The 19,479-nt window shown below is 45.1% G+C and overlaps 1 protein-coding gene across 2 annotated transcripts in view; it reads left to right on the top strand.

Moving 5' to 3' along the window:
* Positions 1-19,479, top strand: part of oxr1a (oxidation resistance 1a) — a 701,118-nt gene that overhangs the window by 578,479 nt on the left and 103,160 nt on the right. For both annotated transcript variants that reach the window (XM_067981541.1, XM_067981543.1), the window contains exon 8: positions 16,876-17,060. In XM_067981541.1, the coding sequence (XP_067837642.1) occupies positions 16,876-17,060 (185 nt within the window). The remainder of the gene's footprint in view (positions 1-16,875; positions 17,061-19,479) is intronic.

Raw genomic sequence — 19,479 nt, forward strand, 5'->3', positions numbered from 1 at the left:
GACAGGCGGGGGCCTAATCACATCTACTTGCTTTCATGTATACGCTGATGCTCTGGGCTGTTCTTTAGCAGTCAGATTTTTTGAGGGAAATGTCAGCTTTTTCAAAGCTGTTGAAGAACTTTTGAATAACTTCTAATTGGCACGTATGCACTCAACCAAACCAGATGTATATTATGAGTTCTTTTTATTTTGTTTTTAAATTTTTTAAGACATTTTTCTCCATTTTCGCCTTTTGTAGATCTAACTGGGTCATGCGTGCTGGGAGAGATGTCCTGTACGCAATCTGCACTGAGGCCTTTGCCGGTGTTGCTTTGTGACTGTCTGCTTGGAGGAGCACAAGAACAGGCCCAGGGTGACTCCACTTCTTTGAGGGAGAAACCTGCCTCTGCTCACCCTGACAGCACAGATCAGTGATTCTTACTGAGGTTTTCAGCCTTGTCACCTCTTTACAGGTTTCACATAGGCTGCTGACCCAAATATGTACTTTGACTAGGTTAGTGTTAAATGTTTTAACCTTTGTGTACAGAAATACTGATGGGAATAAGTTGCACCACAGTGGGCTGATATGATAAAGCGGTGTGTGTTTGTTTTCCTCTGCCAATTTTCTCTCTTCCTGACGGCATTGACCAGTTACTGGGGTTGGGTTCAACAAATGTCACGCACCCACTAATATCTCACCCAAGTGAGCCTTGATTTTATATTGAACGACAACATGATCGAAGTGGAGAATCAGAACCAAGCCCGATTTTGTACTCGGCCAATGTGCACGCTTCCAGCAGAGTCCAATGAATAATGATCAGGAGTAGGAATCCTGACTGATTTTCCCCTGAAACAGGGGAGCTGAAGCTAATTGTAGTGTCCCTACCGCCACCCTGGCTGAGATTGGCTAACTTGGCACAGACTGAGGATCAAACCTTGATCCTTCATGGTCTGTGTGGCTCCACGACTCACTGGATGAACTCACTGAGCTACCAAGGGAACATAAGCCGCTTATGTTGGGCTACAAAAACAATTAAGTATCTCATTAAAAAAAAAAAATTTTCAGTTGCAAATTTTGCTGCATATAAATAACAACATTAAAATTCTGACTTTGAATTCAGCTTTCAAAGACCTGAATTTCCGATGACTGTAAAGTACCCAAAATGCCCCATCCCAATTTTTGTGGTTCATTTTCTTGGCATCCTGGAAGCATTATCCATTGGAGGTGTCCATTTTATCTATGTCTTCAAGGGCAAAAATCCAAGATACCCATTTCCATGGCTGTTTCGACATAGTCAGTAGTGTATCTGTCCTAGACATCTATTTATGTGGTGATTTGGAGAGATTGAATCCTCAGTGACCTTTGAAATTTTGGGGCTTCAGACTTGGACATTCTGGCTGGGATCTTTACCTTCACTCCATTGATTTCTGGGTGGAAAATGGCGGGGGTGGGGTGGAGGGGAAGGCACGCTCAGTTATGTACCCACCTAGTTACATGCCCATTGGATTTCCCACCAGCAGTGCACCCGTATATGGGCAGGTGCAATGACATGATATTCAAATAATGGAAGTATATCATCTGACATATTTTCTATTCTTTCACCCATAGCAGTGTTGAACCCCAGGGACATCTGTTCATCTCTGGTGCCCAGTGCTGTTATAGCAATAGTAGGAGGCTTAGGAAAGTTAAATGTTAAAAGTCAGGAATCTTGCACAACTGATTTGAAAATGTAATATTTTTATAAAAGTTAAACGTTTTACAGGCAGCTGATGCATTTGTACCTGTTTTTGGAGGTCTCCTATACTTGAATACTAGGACTAGGGGACATAGCCTAAAAATTAGAGCCAGTGCTTGCAGGAGTGAAGTTAGGAAACGCTTCTACACGCAAAGGGTGGTGGAAGTTTGGAACCCTCTTCTGCAAACGATAGTTGATGCTAACTGAATTGTTCATTTTAAATCTGAGATTGATGGATTTTTGTTAGCCCCATATCCCTTAATACCTTTAGTTAAGGAGGGTATATGGAGTTAGGTCACAGATCATCCATGATCTTGTTGAATAGCAGAATAGGCTTGAGGGGCTAAACGCCACTGCCACTTGCTGCCTCCTGTTATGCGCCACGTTCCCTTGCAAGAAAGTGGGACGTGTGTCGATGAGTGTCCTGCAAAATGTTTGGGTGATGTGCCTGTCATGGTTAAATAGCTGCCAGTGTGTGTGACCTGTGAGTTGTGGGCGTGCGCCTTGCAGCAGTGGTAATGTGTGAGGGTGAGTGGAAGCATCTGATTGGAAGAGTTGAGTACTGATTGAAAGAGTTTGTTGGTATGTGGGTGATGGGGGGTGTAGTGCACGGAGCAGTGGATGAGGCTAGTGGTGCAGTTGGTAGGAGATGCCACTCGACAGTTGACCTCACTCACCTTGACCACTCGTGTCCAAGCATTTCTTCCTGCACTGCATCCATATTCGTGGTGCTATGTGCCTGGTATTGACTTCGTCCCCTACTGCCTCTTGAGCATATGTCAGGAGGACCTCTTGCACCCTCCTCCCGTGGATATAGGATGCCCCTCCTGTTGTCCACGTCTTGCACCAAGGCCTCTAGTGCATCAGCAAAGAACCTTGGTGCACGCTCTCTCCCAGTCCTGGTACAAACTCAGATCGGCAGATTGGTGAGGTCTGTAAGGATTTTGGACATTGGGTCAAATTCCATTTTACTCTTTTGAACTACTGAATGATTCAATATAAAGGGCTGACCAGTCCCTTTAAGGATATGGACATTCACTTGGTACATTTACAGTACATTTGAAAACAAGGGTCAACTTGCTCTGGACATTACGGTATAAATGCACAATTGTAAAACAGCAAAATGCAGACCGTTTAAACTGGACAGTTGGACATCAGTTTAACACTGCAGGAGCAATACAGTACAGAAGCTTCTAGACGGTTTTTGATGTCCACAACAACTGCGAAGATATAGATAAGAGGACACCTGGCTTCACGTGGAGAGGGGGATATAAGTGGTTCACATGGTCCATGAGTGGTCCCACCAGCCATCCATCTTAATGTTCTGGACAAATTGGGCCTTCTTGTAACTTAGTTCACACCTATTTGCTCAGAAGCATATAAAGATAAGACATCGTAGCAGTCAAAACAGCAGACAACATCGGAGAAGCTGGAAGAAGCTTCAAGAGTTAACGACTGCAGCATGGGATCCTCCAACAAGACTTTATTTCTAAACTTTGATAAAAAGACTTTGATTCGGAGCTTTGACCAAACCACTTTGTCTCTAAACATTGATGAGAAAACAAACCTTGATGAGAAGAAGCTTGACACATCGCTCAATATATCGCTCAACGATGCACCTGTTACTGCAGCAATTGACACCCTACTTCAAGACCTAGATGGCTACTCTAGATGATGCACAAGGTTGTATATGCTACTTGCTCGCTTTGCTTCATGCCTGCTTATGTGCTCTTTTAAATCATTAAATAAAGAACATTGCGAACTCCCACTTGTATTATCGGGTAGAGTAATCCAGGTATTGATTGAGTTGCTTCATGCTTGCTGTGTGCTCTTTTTAAATCACTAAATAAATAATCGCGTTGATTAAGGAAATACTGTCAGGGTAACTTTCTTTGTCGGAACTATCGTCCACGTCCACGAACCTCTGGGAAGGACCCTAAATTCCTTACAGATCTGGCGTGAAAATTGGAGGATGTGGGATTTAGTAGTTTGCAACCTTTATTCAATGTTTTAACATAACTCAACTGTTTGTAAACATAGGGACAGGACCTGCATCTGTGTTTTACATGTGCGATGTCTGATCTCCGTTCAGACTCCGTGCAGACCTGTATCTTATATTTTGCCTTTAAGAGGTGCGAGCCACTCACTCGATATTGGGGCCCCCCTGCTGGTGAGAAGCCATTCAACAGCCTGGCTGCTCACGCGGGAATCAGGTAAATGACCAGGCAGCATGAATCTCACGTGCTGCCTGCATCTCAACGACTGGGCATGGGTTAATTGCACACCACCTGCGCCCGGAGTCGGGAGTTATCAAATTTAACCCCCCCGTGTCTCTCCAGTCTCTCCTTATAATTCAGACCTTTTACACTAGCGATGAGCCTCGTGGCTCTTCTCTGCACTGCCTCCAGCGCATAAATGTCTTCCTTTTTTCTCAGTGACCAGAACTGGACACAGTATTCAAGGTCCAGAGGTCCAGCACCCTGTACAGTTTGATCATGACTTCATCTGACTTGTCTTCTACTTTTTTGACTACATAGTTCAACATTCTTTTGGCTTTATTGGTTGCTGGTCTGCATTAGTTAGACATGTGTGTCAAGTCTAAGACTCCTAGATGTCTTTTAGCTGCATCCTTAGTTTTTTCAACATCACTCATGGAATATATATATGTTATTGGCAATTTTTCCTTCCTTTGTGCAATACTTTACTTTTGTATGCGGCAAATTTTATCCTCCATTGTTCAGCCCACTCACATAATTTGTTTACCTCATTCTTTAACGTCCATTTCCTTTGATTCCATTGCCCTTCCTAGTTTGGTATCATCTGTAAATTTGACCAAATTATGATGTAAATTAGAAATAGTTGTGGTCTCAACACCAAACCCTGGAGCAACCCACCAGTACTTCCCCCACCCCAACTCTTCTAACTAGTACATGTTGTTTTCTACCATTCAGCCACTTTCTTATCCATTCCCATGTTTTACCCTGAATCCCCACAGCTTTGTACTTAACTAGTAGCCTTTATTTTGGAACTTTATCAAGTGCCTTTTGGAAGTTTAAGCACACAACATTGCAGGGTTTACTACAATCCACTTGGATTGTCACTTCCCCAAATAAATCAAGGAGGCTGGTCAGGCAGGGACTATCCCTTCTAAAGCCAAGACTGCTATAATATTATTTTCGTTTGTCCCTATGTTTAGGGAAATAACCCTATTACTACTTCTAACCTTGAGCAGAGTCAACAACCACAGAAATTGGTACTAAGATTACTAAGCACTTTATTCAATTGCCAAACGACAATAAGTAACAGACTTAGACAATACGTACAAATGAAATGTAGTTCTGGAGGAGGGAGCCCTGAAGTGTCTACCGAGATGATTCTTCCTCGTCTTGGTCTTCTGCTTCTCCTTCGTGTTGCCTCTCCTTGACTATTACCTCTCCTGACAATGGCACAGGTCGTTCTCCTTTTATACAGTTTTGAGGCGAGCTTGATCCATACCTTTTTAAGGAGATTTTCTTTGTCTTGGTCTTCCATCTTTTGACTACCGTAAAAAAGGTCTTCCTCGTCTGATGGCAGTGCAGTGTTCAGAGTCGCGCTATTTCTATTTCCTGTGTTTTTATCAGCAGACAAAAGGCTATGGTACACTGTTATCTGAGCAGGCTGAGTTTCCTTTCCATTAATAACCTCTCTACAGTTAAAAGTGACCAAGCTGACAAATTCCAAAAATTCTATATCTTACAGTGTGTAACTACTTACACAAAAAAGGCTTTGCTGCCTCATAATGGAGTTCTTGGATCTGGTTCCATCATGGCAACTGCTTTTATCCGTTGGAAGATGAGACACATCAGCTGCTGCAACACAAAGTGCTCAACAATGCGTTTGTTTAAAAAATATTAATACATTTGCGGCAATGGAGGTGATTGGTGAATGCAATGATTGTGGCAGCATGTGTTCTAGACATATGGGGACATGATGCTATGTAAAAAGTTCTACTGAATCCTGGGCTCATCATTCTGTGGAAAATACCATTTCTTGAGCTCCCCCAATAGCTTTATTGTAAATGCCCAAATTGGATCCCCACCCTGTGCTGAGTTAACTAATCTGGCACTACAGTTTGCCCGACTTAGCTGAGAAGGAGAAAAGGAGAAAGAGTTATTGATTTCTGCTGGAAGTATGTGGAGTAGACATCCAGGATTGTCATGATGCTTGACACTCACTCTTCAGTTCACACATGGAGAAATGCCATTCCAGGGAGGGACTAGAAGGTACCGAATGTCTGTATCTGTCCGCCAGCATGAGCTAATACTTTTAGGAGAGCTGGTGGGAATGAACAAGACAAAGTTCTTTTTCTTGAGTTTATAAGGTTGAGGGGTTGATCTAATTGATAAAATAATAAAGGGATTTGACAGGATAGATAGAGAGAAACTATTTCCTCTGTTGGGAGAATCCAGAACAATAATCTTAAAATTGGAACTCGATCATTTAGGAGTGAAATGAGGAAGCACTTTTTCACACAAAGGATAGTAGAAATCTGGAACTCTCTGCCCTAAATTGCTTGAGATGCTGAGTCAATTGCAATTTTGAAGACTACGGTCGATAGATTTTTGTTTGGTAAGCGACATGGAGCAAAGGTGGGTCAATAAGGTTGAAGTATAGATCAGCCACAATCTAATTGAGTGGTGGAACAGGCTGGAGAGCCTGAATGGCCTGCCTCTCTTCCTATATTTTTAAAAATCTTTGCATCTCCCAAGTAAAAATAAAAATCAGACATGTCTTTTTGAACTTTACGGAAAGGTCACACTTTGAGGCAATCCCAGAGATTGATTAGAAGGCAGAATGCACTGCTTTCACCAGCTTTATGTTGAGATTTGTCTTGTTTTACTACCTCCATGTTATTTCTTGTATGGAGAAAGGATATTTACCCGCAGCCTGTGACACTTCTGTTGCCATTAAACATCATTAAAGTCCACTCTAGGCAGCAAGCAGTCAGAAGTAGTTTTGACAGCCTAAATCTCGCTAACAGAATTCCTGAGTGTTGATTAAACAGAAATTCTGCTTGTTTGCTTCATACTTTTGTGTTCCATTTGACAGAGAGCAACATTACAATAAAGGTTGCCTTGGTACTTTTGCTTCCCTTTCAATCCACTGTAAAATCTTCACTGACTCTCGATGAGAATGAAGGGCTCCCAACTTACTTTCTTTCTACCCTCTCCTCTACATGCTAGCTGAAATGAAGGGCATACTTTGAGGAAATAAAATTCAGACCATAATTTTTTTTTAAAGTGTGGGTCACTTCAGACTTATCACAATACAGCATTGAATGTGACCTTGTAACATAACATGTGATAACAACAAAATTATTTCTGAAATAGGCAGCCTTGAATGTATTCTAGAAAATACATACTGTGACTTGATTGCTGCTGGAATTTGTGAAGCTCAATTCTGAGCAGGTTGAGGGTGAGTCTCCCTGTTGGGAACTGAATGTGCCTCTTTCTATTTTCGGATGCTACTGTTGGGACCGAACATTCCCAAGTTTTTTTTCTCTAATTTAGGGCATTGGTTTAAACTAAGAGCTGGGAAACTAAAAAGGGGGAGGTTAATTGGGGTAATTAAACAGTAAGTCAATTGATGATAAGAGGTATAAAAGGCGAGGCCCGAGAGCGGGAGAATCACCGAGACCAGAGACCGGAGCGGGATCGGATCGGATCGGAGGTATAAAAGGCGAGGCCCGAGAGCGGGAGAATCACCGAGACCGGAGCGGAATCGGATCGGAGGTATAAAAGGCGAGGCCCGAGAGCGGGAGAATCACCGAGACCAGAGACCGGAGCGGGATCGGATCGGAGGTAGAAAAGGCGAGGCCCGAGAGCGGGAGAATCACCGAGACCAGAGACTGGAGCGGGATCGGGTCGGAGGTATAAAAGGCGAGGCCCGAGAGCGGGAGAATCACCGAGACCAGAGACCGGAGCGGGATCGGGTCGGAGGTATAAAAGGCGAGGCCCGAGAGCGGGAGAATCACAGAGACCAGATCGGAGGTATAAAAGGCGAGGCTTACTCTGTGACCGACACTCTGTGACCGACACTCTGTGACCGACACTCTGTGAGCGACACTCTGTGAGCGACACTCTGTGAGCGACACTCTGTGAGCGACACTCTGTGAGCGACACTCTGTGAGCGACACTCTGAGAGCGACACTCTGAGAGCGACACTCTGAGAGCGACACTCTGAGAGCGACACTCTGAGAGCGACACTCTGAGAGCGACACTCTGAGAGCGACACTCTGAGAGCGACACTCTGAGAGCGACACTCTGAGAGCGACACTCTGAGAGCGACACTCTGAGAGCGACACTCTGAGAGCGACACTCTGAGAGCGACACTCTGAGAGCGACACTCTGAGAGCGACACTCTGAGAGCGACACTCTGAGAGCGACACTCTGAGAGCGACACTCTGAGAGCGACACTCTGAGAGCGACACTCTGAGAGCGACACTCTGAGAGCGACACTCTGAGAGCGACACTCTGAGAGCGACACTCTGAGAGCGACACTCTGAGAGCGACACTCTGAGAGCGACACTCTGAGAGCGACACTCTGAGAGCGACACTCTGAGAGCGACACTCTGAGAGCGACACTCTGAGAGCGACACTCTGAGAGCGACACTCTGAGAGCGACACTCTGAGAGCGACACTCTGAGAGCGACACTCTGAGAGCGACACTCTGAGAGCGACACTCTGAGAGCGACACTCTGAGAGCGACACTCTGAGAGCGACACTCTGAGAGCGACACTCTGAGAGCGACACTCTGAGAGCGACACTCTGAGAGCGACACTCTGAGAGCGACACTCTGAGACCAGCGGCAGAGTTCGGGGTGACGTCACCAGTCAGAAAGTGACGCGGCACAGGGGAGGCAGCTGATTGGTGAGTAGGTTCAGGTGAGTATTTCTACCATTTTACTGTAAGTAAAGCAATAAGAAAGGGAAGGTCTGCAGGTTTATAGCAGGTAGTGTTTTATAGTTAACATTTTCCAATTTCAACATAATTTAAAAGGGGTAACTAAGCTAAGGCAAGTCATGGCAGCAGACCTCGCACCCGTGATATGCCCCTCCTGCAAGATGTGGGAAGTCATGGACACTACCAGTGTCCCTGCCGACCATGTGTGCAGGAAGTGTATCCACCTGCAGCTACTGACCGATCGTATCTCGGAGCTGGAGCTGCGGGTGGATTCACTGTGGGGCATCCGCGATGCAGAGAAACTCGTGGATAGCACGTTTAGCGAGTTGGTCACACCGCAGGTAAAGGGTGTACAGGCAGGAAGTGAATGGGTGACCACCAGGCAGAGTAAGAGGTGCAGGCAGGTAGTGCAGGGGTCCCCTGTGGCCATCCCCCTCTCAAACAGGTATACCGTTTTGGATACTGTTGGGGGAGATGGCTCACCAGGGGAAGGCGACAGCGGCCAGGTTCATGGCACCGTGACTGGCTCTGCTGCACAGGAGGGCAGGAAAAAGAGTGGCAGAGCTATAGTGATAGGGGACTCAATTGTAAGGGGAATAGACAGGCGTTTCTGCGGACGCAACCGAGACTCCAGGATGGTATGTTGCCTCCCTGGTGCAAGGGTCAGGGATGTCTTGGAGCGGCTGCAGGACATTCTGGAGGGGGAGGGTGAACAGCCAGTTGTCGTGGTGCATAAAGGTACCAACGATATAGGTAAAAAACGGGATGAGGTCCTACAAGCTGAATTTAGGGAGTTAGGAGTTAAAACTAAAAAGTAGGACCTAAAAGGTAGTAATCTCAGGATTGCTACCAGTGCCACGGGCTAGTCAGAGTAGGAATGACAGGATAGCTAGGATGAATACGTGGCTTGAGAGATGGTGCAAGAGGGAGGGATTCAAATTCCTGGGACATTGGAACCGGTTCTGGGGGAGGTGGGACCAGTACAAATTGGACGGTCTGCATCTGGGGAGGACTGGAACCAATGTCCTAGGGGGAGTGTTTGCTAGTGCTGTTGGGGAGGGTTTAAACTAATGTGGCAGGGGGATGGGAACCGATGCAGGAAGTCAGTGGGAAGTAAAGTGGTGACAGAAACAAAAGGCAGTAAGGGAGAGTGTACAAAACATGACTGGACAGATGGTCTGAGAAAGCAGGGCAAAGACCAAGGGAAGTCCAGATTAAACTGCATTTATTTCAATGCAAGAAGTCTGATTGGCAAGGCAGATGAACTCAGGGCATGGATGGGTACATGGGACTGGGATGTTATAGCTATTACTGAAACATGGCTAAGGGAGGGGCAGGACTGGCAGCTCAATGTTCCAGGGTACAGAAGCTATAGGAAAGATAGAGCAGGAGGTAAGAGAGGAGGGGGAGTTGCGTTCTTGATTAGGGAGAACATCACGGCAGTAGTGAGAGGGGATATATCCGAGGGTTCGCCCACTGAGTCTATATGGGTAGAACTGAAAAATAAGAAGGGAGAGATCACTTTGATAGGATTGTACTACAGACCCCCAAATAGTCAACGGGAAATTGAGGAGCAAATATGTAAGGAGATTACAGACAGCTGCAAGAAAAATAGGGTGGTAACAGTAGGGGACTTTAACTTTCCCAACATTGACTGGGACAGCCATAGCATTAGGGGCTTGGATGGAGAGAAATTTGTTGAATGTATTCAGGAGGAATTTCTCATTCAGTATGTGGATGGCCCGACTAGAGAGGGGGCAAAACTTGACCTCCTCTTGGGAAATAAGGAAGGGCAGGTGACAGAAGTGTTAGTGAGGGATCACTTTGGGACCAGTGATCATAATTCCATTAGTTTTAAGATAGCTATGGAGAATGATGGGTCTGGCCCAAAAGTTAAAATTCTAAATTGGGGAAAGGCCAATTTTGATGGTATTCATAGAGTCATAGAGTCATAGAGTTATACAGCACGGATAGAGGCCCTTCGGCCCATCGTGTCCGCACCGGCCATCAGCCCTGTCTACTCTAATCCCATATTCCAGCATTTGGTCCGTAGCCTTGTATGCTATGGCATTTCAAGTGCTCATCCAAATGCTTCTTGAATGTTGTGAGGGTTCCTGCCTCCACAACCCTTTCAGGCAGTGAGTTCCAGACTCCAACCACCCTCTGGGTGAAAAAGTTCTTTCTCAAATCCCCTCTAAACCTCCCGCCTTTTACCTTGAATCTATGTCCCCTTGTTATAGAACCCTCAACGAAGGGAAAAAGCTCCTTAGTATCCATCCTATCTGTGCCCCTCATAATTTTGTAGACAGGAACTTTCAGAAGTTGATTGGGAGAGTCTGTTGGCAGGCAAAGGGACGTCTGGTAAGTGGGAGGCTTTCGAAAGTGTGTTAACCAGGGTTCAGGGTAAGCACATTCCTTATAAAGTGAAGGGCAAGGCTGGTAGAAGTAGGGAACCTTGGATGACTCGGGAGATTGAGGCCCTAGTCAAAAAGAAGAAGGAGGCATATGACATGCATAGGCAGCTGGGATCAAGTGGATCCCTTGAAGAGTATAGAGATTGCCGGAGTAGAGTTAAGAGAGAAATCAGGAGGGCAAAAAGGGGACAGATTGCTTTGGCAGATAAGGTAAAGGAGAATCCAAAGAGCTTCTACAAATACATAAAGGGCAAAAGAGTAAGTAGGGAGAGAGTAGGGCCTCTTAAGGATCAACAAGGTCATCTATGTGCGGAACCACAAGAGATGGGTGAGATCCTGAATGAATATTTCACATCGGTATTTACGGTTGAGAAAGGCATGGATGTTAGGGAACTTGGGGAAATAAATAGTGATGTCTTGAGGAGTGTACATATTACAGAGAGGGAGGTGCTGGAAGTCTTAACGCGCATCAAGGTAGATAAATCTCCGGGACCTGATGAAATGTATCCCAGGACGTTATGGGAGGTTAGGGAGGAAATTGCGGGTCCCCTAGCAGAGATATTTGAATTATCCACCGCTACAGGTGAGGTGCCTGAAGATTGGAGGGTAGCAAATGTTGTGCCTTTGTTTAAGAAGGGCGGCAGGGAAAAGCCTGGGAACCACAGACCGGTGAGCCTGACATCTGTAGTGGGTAAGTTGTTAGAGGGTATTCTGAGAGACAGGATCTGCAGGCATTTGGAGAGGCAGGGACTGATTAGGAACAGTCAGCATGGTTTTGTGAGAGGAAAATCATGTCTGACGAATTTGATTGAGTTTTTTGAAGGGGTAACCAAGAAGATAGATGAGGGCTGTGCAGTAGACGTGGTCTACATGGACTTTAGCAAAGCCTTTGACAAGGTACCGCATGGTAGGTTGTTACACGGGATCCAAGGTGAGGTAGCCAATTGGATACAAAATTGGATTGACGACAGAAGACAGAGGGTGGTTGTAGAGGGTTGTTTTTCAAACTGGAGGCCTGTGACCAGCGGTGTGCCTCAGGGATCGGTGCTGGGTCCGCTGTTATTTGTTATTTATATTAATGATTTGGATGAGAATTTAGGAGGCATGGTTAGTAAGTTTGCAGATGACACCAAGATTGGTGGCATTGTGGACAGTGAAGAAGGTTATCTAGGATTGCAACGGGATCTTGATAAATTGGGCCAGTGGGCCGATGAATGGCAGATGGAGTTTAATTTAGATAAATGTGAGGTGATGCATTTTGGTAGATCGAATCGGGCTAGGACCTACTCCGTTAATGGTAGGGCGTTGGGGAGAGTTATAGAACAAAGAGATCTAGGAGTACAGGTTCATAGCTCCTTGAAAGTGGAGTCACAGGTGGATAGGGTGGTGAAGAAGGCATTCGGCATGCTTGGTTTCATTGGTCAGAACATTGAATACAGGAGTTGGGATGTCTTGTTGAAGTTGTACAAGACATTAGTAAGGCCACACTTGGAATACTGTGTACAGTTCTGGTCACCCTATTATAGAAAGGATATTATTAAACTAGAAAGAGTGCAGAAAAGATTTACTAGGATGCTACCGGGACTTGATGGTTTGACTTATAGGGAGAGGTTGGATAGACTGAGATTTTTTTCCCTGGAGAGTAGGAGGTTTAGGGGTGATCTTATAGATCTTATAGAAAATAATGAGGGGCATAGATAAGGTAGATAGTCAAAATCTTTTCCCAAAGATAGGGGAGTCTATAACGAGGGGGCATAGATTTAAGGTGAGAGGGGAGAGATACAAAAGGGTCCAGAGGGGCAATTTTTTCACTCAAAGGGTGGTGAGTGTCTGGAACGAGCTGCCAGAGGCAGTAGTAAAGGCGGGTACAATTTTGTCTTTTAAAAAGCATTTGGACAGTTACATGGGTAAGATGGGTATGGAGGGATATGGGCCAAGTGCAGGCAATTGGGACTAGCTTCGCGGAATAAACTGGGCGACATGGGCATGTTGGGCCGAAGGGCCTGTTTCCATGTTGTAAACGTCTATGATTCTAAGTCTGATATATACCTTGTTGGTACTGAGCTCTTTTTTGGATCTCCAATGTGAATTTGATTGTGGGGCACACGAGCGTCTATACTGGCAGGAGCTCTGTATTTGGAATATATGGGATGTATCAAAAAGTTGGCATTTGTGTATTTCAGTTGATCTAAGTTAATAGTACGTAGTTGTGAATGTGAGCTGAATTGTGTGCCTGATTTTCCTTTTAAAAAAATTCTAGGCCTGCGTGGCTGCCTGGTGGCCAGAAAGCGCGCGCACACTTCCGACGGGAAGTAAGCCGCTCGCCACGTTGGGTAAGGTCAAACAATAGGCGTCTTTTACCCACGCCTGAAGCAGGCTTTAGGCCATTTGCATATGCAAATAGGGGGCCCCCGACCTGCTTCAGGGCTCCACTGCAACATTGGTTTGTCTTGAGGCAGCCAGCGCCATCGCTGCCTCGCTCTATCTATTTGGACTGGATTCGAACCTCGGTCCCAGATTATAGAATCGTACAGCAGAGAAGGTGGTCAGTCGGCCCATCGTGCCCGTGATGGCTCTTTGAAAGAGCTATCCAATTAGTCTCACTCTCCTACTTTCTCCCCATAGCCCTGCAAATTTTTCTTTTTTAAGTATTTATCCAATTCCCTTTTGAAAATTACTATTGAATCTGCTTCCACCACCCTTTTCGGCAAGGCATTCCAGATCATAACAACTCGATGCTTAAAAAAATTTCTCCTCTTCTCCCCTCTGGTTCTTTTGCCAATTACCTTAAATCTGTGTCCTCTGGTTACCGACCCTCCTGCCAGTGGAAACAGTTTCTCCTTATTTACTCTATCAAATCCCTTCATAATTTTGAACACCTTTATTAGATCTCCCCACCACCTGCTCGGCTCTAAGGTGAACAACCCCAGCTTCTCCAATCTTTCCACATGACTGAAGTCCCTCATCCCTGGTACCATTCCATCTCCTCTGCGCTCTTTCCAAGACAAAAGAACCAGAGGCGACATGAGGAAAAGAAAATTTTACATAGCAAGTTATTCTAATCTGGAATGCACTGCTTGAAAGGGTGGTGAAAGCAGATTCAATAATAACTTTCAAAAGGGAATTGGATAAATAATTGAAGTGGGAAAATTTGCAAGGCTATGGGGAAAGAGCAGGGTAATGGGATTAATTGGATAGCCCTTTCAAAAAGCCAGCACAGGCACGATGGGCCGAATGACCTCCTTCTGTGCTGTATCATTCTATGAATCCTTTGTAAAGTGTGGTGCCCAGAATTGGACACAATTACTCCAGTTGAGGCCTAACCAATGATTTATAAAGGGTTAGCACAACTTCCATGCCTCTATTTGTAATTCCATGTGCTTTTTTTTAACAGCCTCATCAACTTGTCCTGCCACCTTCAAAGATTTGTGCATGATGTTAAAGGACAGTGTACTAACCAGTGATATTACCCACACGTCTTGTACACATGGGTGTAACAATGTGCATGTTGTTGGTCAGTAACTAAACAGAAGTTCTGTTTCACAAAAAAATGGAACTTCAGAATTTTGATTTTATTTTGTGGAATCTAAATTATATATTTGCACACATGGTGCATTTGCAAAGTGTTTGTGTTAACATTTATAAAGTGTTTCTTCAGCTGATTTAGCCAATATTTCCACTGGCAAAGTTCATTTTTATTAAGGTGTATTATTTTAAATGATTTATAAGCTGTGAATCCATCTAAGGTACATTATAATTACAAGCTTTAAGGCCAACTGCAAAGAGAACAAAAGCAGGGTGGGAGTCTTGCAAAATTATTGGGAGTTGTGATGGTCGCACTCGCTGCCATTCCTTTACTCACAAATTGCAATAACACTTCATATTGAATTGGTTATTCAGTCGTGGACCCCTGCATTACGCATTCTTTCACCCTTGCGGCGCAGCAAAACAAATGTCCACAAATACCTGTGTATAGTATGCTAGATGGTGCAAGCTGGAGTATGTTGCAAACAGTTACATGTCTTAAGGCTTAGATGATGTTGATGAATTATTTAGCTTTACTTGATCTTTGCCTTGTAACACATCACATACCATCTGCTCTTATGGGTCCTGAAATTCCAAGGAGATTCTTCCGTTCTGTATTGTAACTTTGGTGAAAGATCAGTGAAATCCCCCAGTAAATGGCTGAAAAAAAGCCATTAATGCCATTTCTCTGGGGATTCTGCTGAAGTTGCGATGGAACACTGGGAAAACCCTGGCAAGATTTCCAGGCATGGCTTTGTTTTTTTCAACAAGATCATAGAATATTAACACCTGGGGAAAGTTATATGGGTCATCTTATCTCATCCATCCAGAAAGAACCTACAGTCCCACCATAATAACATCCAAATGCTGCTTAAGTGATTCCAGTGTCTTCACTTCCACAATTCTATCCAGAAGTCCATTCCATGGGTTGATCGCTCTGTGAAAAAAGAACATCCTGACATCAATCCTAAACTTGTCTTTCACTAATTTGAATGTGTGCCAATTGCCCCACTGTCACTGTTGATGTCGTGTTTCAGATCTACCGTTCTTATTTACTACCTTATTTACCTTCATGAGGCCTTCCGATGTTTTCAGTCTTTCCTGTAATTATGTCCACTGACACTAGGGAATGGCCTACAGCTCTTCACTGCATTATCTCTAGATTTGAATGTCTCCCTTGTGTCTCAGTGACTGAAATTGGACACAGTACTCAAGGTGCCTTCTAATCAGAGCACTGTGTAGTTCAAGCATGGCATCCTGCAGCTTTTCTTGTCTTAACTAATATTGCTTGAAGTTGCACATTATATCCCATTATCACCACTGGTTGCTTAAGTGTATCATGAACCCTCTCATTTGGTGATGAGAAGAAAGAGAATTTGAAAAATACCTGTAGGTTTGACTCAAAAATTGATTGCTCTTCAACCTATTGAACTCTGTGAGTAAATTAATGACATGGTAGGTATTTGAGAATCAAATATTTTATTACAGATTCTTCATGTTTAATAGCTGCCTGATTTCCATTGTTAGACTATGAACCTGACTTTCACATGTTTTAACAAACTTATTAAACACCTCCTCATTGAGGTTTCCTCTAACCACAGTGCACTATTCTCCTACTCGGCAGTTATAGGAGGCCTGCTCCCAGGCTTCTACATATACTACTCTTGACTGACTTGTTATTTTAATATTACTCCCAGTTATATGGTGATTTACCACACTGAAACGTCTCAAAGCACCGCACACAACAACAAATTACCTTTGGACTGTAGTGACTGCTATGTAGAGAAATCGAATAGCCATTCTGCACCAACAACATCCCACAAACAGCAATGAGATGAATGACCAGTTAATTTTTTTGTAGTATTGGTTGAGAGAGAAATGTTGGCCAGGACACAGGGAGATCTCTCTGCTCTTATGTGAATAGCAGCATTGGATCTTTGTCCACCTGAACAGGCAGATGGAACATTGGTTTAACATTTCATCCAAAGCATGGCACCTTCAACAAAGTAGCATCATCAGACATTGGAATGTCAGCCTAGATTGTGAGATCAGATTCTGATGTGGGGCTGGAGCTCTCAATCTCCTGACCCAGAGACGAGAGTGCTACAAACTGAGACAACTTGGCATTTCAGTGAGGTGTATGAGGACACCTGGGGTGACTCACTGTTAACAAACACATAGGAACAATGCAGGAAAGCGTGTCTCTTATTTTCAGTAACACAAAAGGACAGTACAAACTAAGAGATTTAAACATGTGTGTCTGTTTCTTTTTCATTACAGGGAGCAGTCAGTGGTGTACTTCTAGTGACCCCCAACAACATCATGTTTGATCCTCACAAGCATGATCCTTTAATAAAAGAACGTGGCTGCGAGGAATATGGCATCATGTGTCCCATGGAGGAGGTCCTTTCAGCAGCCATGTACAGGGACATTTTGGACAGTAAAATCAAAGAATCTTTGCCTCCGTAAGATCCAACATTTACTATCTGTTAACAGTTATTTAATGCAACAATATGCAGCTCAGTTTGTAGTGAGCCAAGATATATTGGAGTTCATGGGGAGGGTGACTAATTAAAATCCTCTATTCGTTACCACTAGCACTTCCTATCCTACTGGGAAAAAATGAAGTGGCAGTTCAGAGTTTCTGTTCATTGTTTGCATAGTCACTGACTGAAATACCTGAGGCTTTGCTTCTTTAGGAAGCCCCACTTTCGTTCAAAATTTATTGCAAAGTGATTAATTTTTACAGGACACTATCTTGATGTCCAGAGTTGTCAATCAGACGGGGCCTGCATTATACATTTATAACGAGCAGAGAGGTACCCAGATCCAAGTTACTGTGAGTTAAACATCATTACAAAATAATAACATCAAATTGCGTTAAAGGAAGTTGAGGAAGAGGAATGGTAGCAGCAGGTTGGCAAACCTCAGGAAGCTGCAGTTGGGGCTCGGAAGGAGACCACAAAGAAAGAGGGTTGCTCGAAGGGGGCCCTTACCCTGTCCATAGGGTTGATAGGCGCAGAGTCACTTACCTCCAGTTTTCTGAGGGGAACAGGAGGCTGCGCTTCTCCAGGGAGATCTGCAAACCACTCTCCCAGCTGGCCATGCATGGCCTGTGGCAGTGAAAGTAACCACGGCACTTAATTATTTTGCCTCGGGCTCTTTTGAGTCTTCAACAGGTGACATAATAGTCAGTCAACTGTCCATGCCTGCATCAAGCAGGTCACCAAAACCCTCTTTGTCAAGGCCATACAATTTATGACATTCCCCAAGGATGCCAGCAGCTAACTGGGAAGGAGTATAGTGTTTGTTACCATAGCAGGTTTTCCCTAAGTTCAGGCTATGATTGCTTGCACGCACGTGACCATCAGGGCACCACCCAATGAACCAACACCCTTCATGAACAGAAAATGCTTCCACTTCACTAATGTTCAGCTGCTGCGTGATCAGCACCGCACATTATCCAGGTCTGTGTCACCATCCTGGCAGCTATCATGACGCCTACATCCCCCCCTCCCCCCACACCATTCTTTGATCCGGTTTAGCAAGTCAGAGGCTGGTTGCTTGGGGACAAGGGCTATCCTCTTTAAACCTGGCTCATGACATCTCCGTGCTTGCTCACTGAATGGCGATACAGCCTGAGCCATAGGGTTACTAGAGCCATCATCAATCGGACCATTGGACTGCTCAAACTATGCTTTTGCTGCCTCAACAGGTCTAGAGATTTTCTACAGTACAGCTCGCAGATAGTCTCCTAGATTGCGGTCATCTGCTGCATTCTGCTTAGCTTTGCTGTGCAATTGAGACAACACAATGAGCCTGTCCACAATCTAATGAGGTAGACCCCCCCACCCCGCCCCGGTCAAGGAGGATGGAGCAGAAGTGGGAGAGCGACAGCGCCAGCCTGCAGCCAATAGTTGATTGAGCAACGTTTCAGCTGATCTACTCCCTCCCCCCACTCCCCACATTAATAGTCCGCAACGCCATCTTTAACAGACTTCCACCCTGAGAGACAACAGCAGGTGCCTCTCCCATGGAGCTAAGGCCACTGTCCTGTGACGGCGTCTCCGAACCTCCAGTACTCTGCGCGAGAACAGAGTGCAGGAATGATGTGACACTCTGGAACCCCCTGTCAAAAGTGGGCCCCAATGCCACGATGACTGCCATCTGTGATTGCATGGCAGCAGTGTGAGCTGCCATGGAAGCTGTCGGATCTGTCAGCAGAGGCTCCATCATGGTGGGTGCCACTGCGTTGTTAATGGAGCTGACCGCTCGGTCCATGTTGGACAGAATGGGCTCCAAGCTCTGCGCGAAGCCTTGCGCCAAGTTGGAGCTGGAATCCTCCATGCTCCGCAACATTGTGCACAAGGTCTCCGGCAGTCTGCCCAGTGTACCTAGGTTTTCCTGGTGTGTTCCCATTAGCCTACTTCAGTAACCTGGCCCTCAAAATCAGCATCTGAGTCCTCTACAGCAGAACTAGTGAGCGACCTTGCCATCCAGCGAGCCGTTACCCGTGTGTAGTATCCTCCTGCCCTAGCTCCTGCGCACTTATGCCCAGTGAGTCACCATGTACAGACACCTCCTCTAACTTAGCCTGTAAAGTACTCGTGCCAGTATCTGAGCTGGTGCTTGAGTGGATGAGATCAAGTGACGGTGCATCTTCAGGAAGGCTGGCCTCCTCTTTCTCCACTGGTATAGGGGCTTCCATATTCTCTGGGTTAGATTTTGGTGTAAAGGGAGAGCAGAGAGAGAGAGAGAGAGAGAGAAGTGGATGGTGAAAGTATCTGCAGGTTGTCATGCAGGGTGTATGGGGTGAGAGAGAAGTCAGAAGGGACAAAGAGGATTAGGTACAAAGAAACACTGCGCAACGTTTCCTCCAGCTTT

Source organism: Heptranchias perlo, chromosome 3, assembly GCF_035084215.1.
Source record: "Heptranchias perlo isolate sHepPer1 chromosome 3, sHepPer1.hap1, whole genome shotgun sequence".
In the NCBI taxonomy this organism is placed as follows: Eukaryota; Metazoa; Chordata; class Chondrichthyes; order Hexanchiformes; family Hexanchidae; genus Heptranchias; species Heptranchias perlo.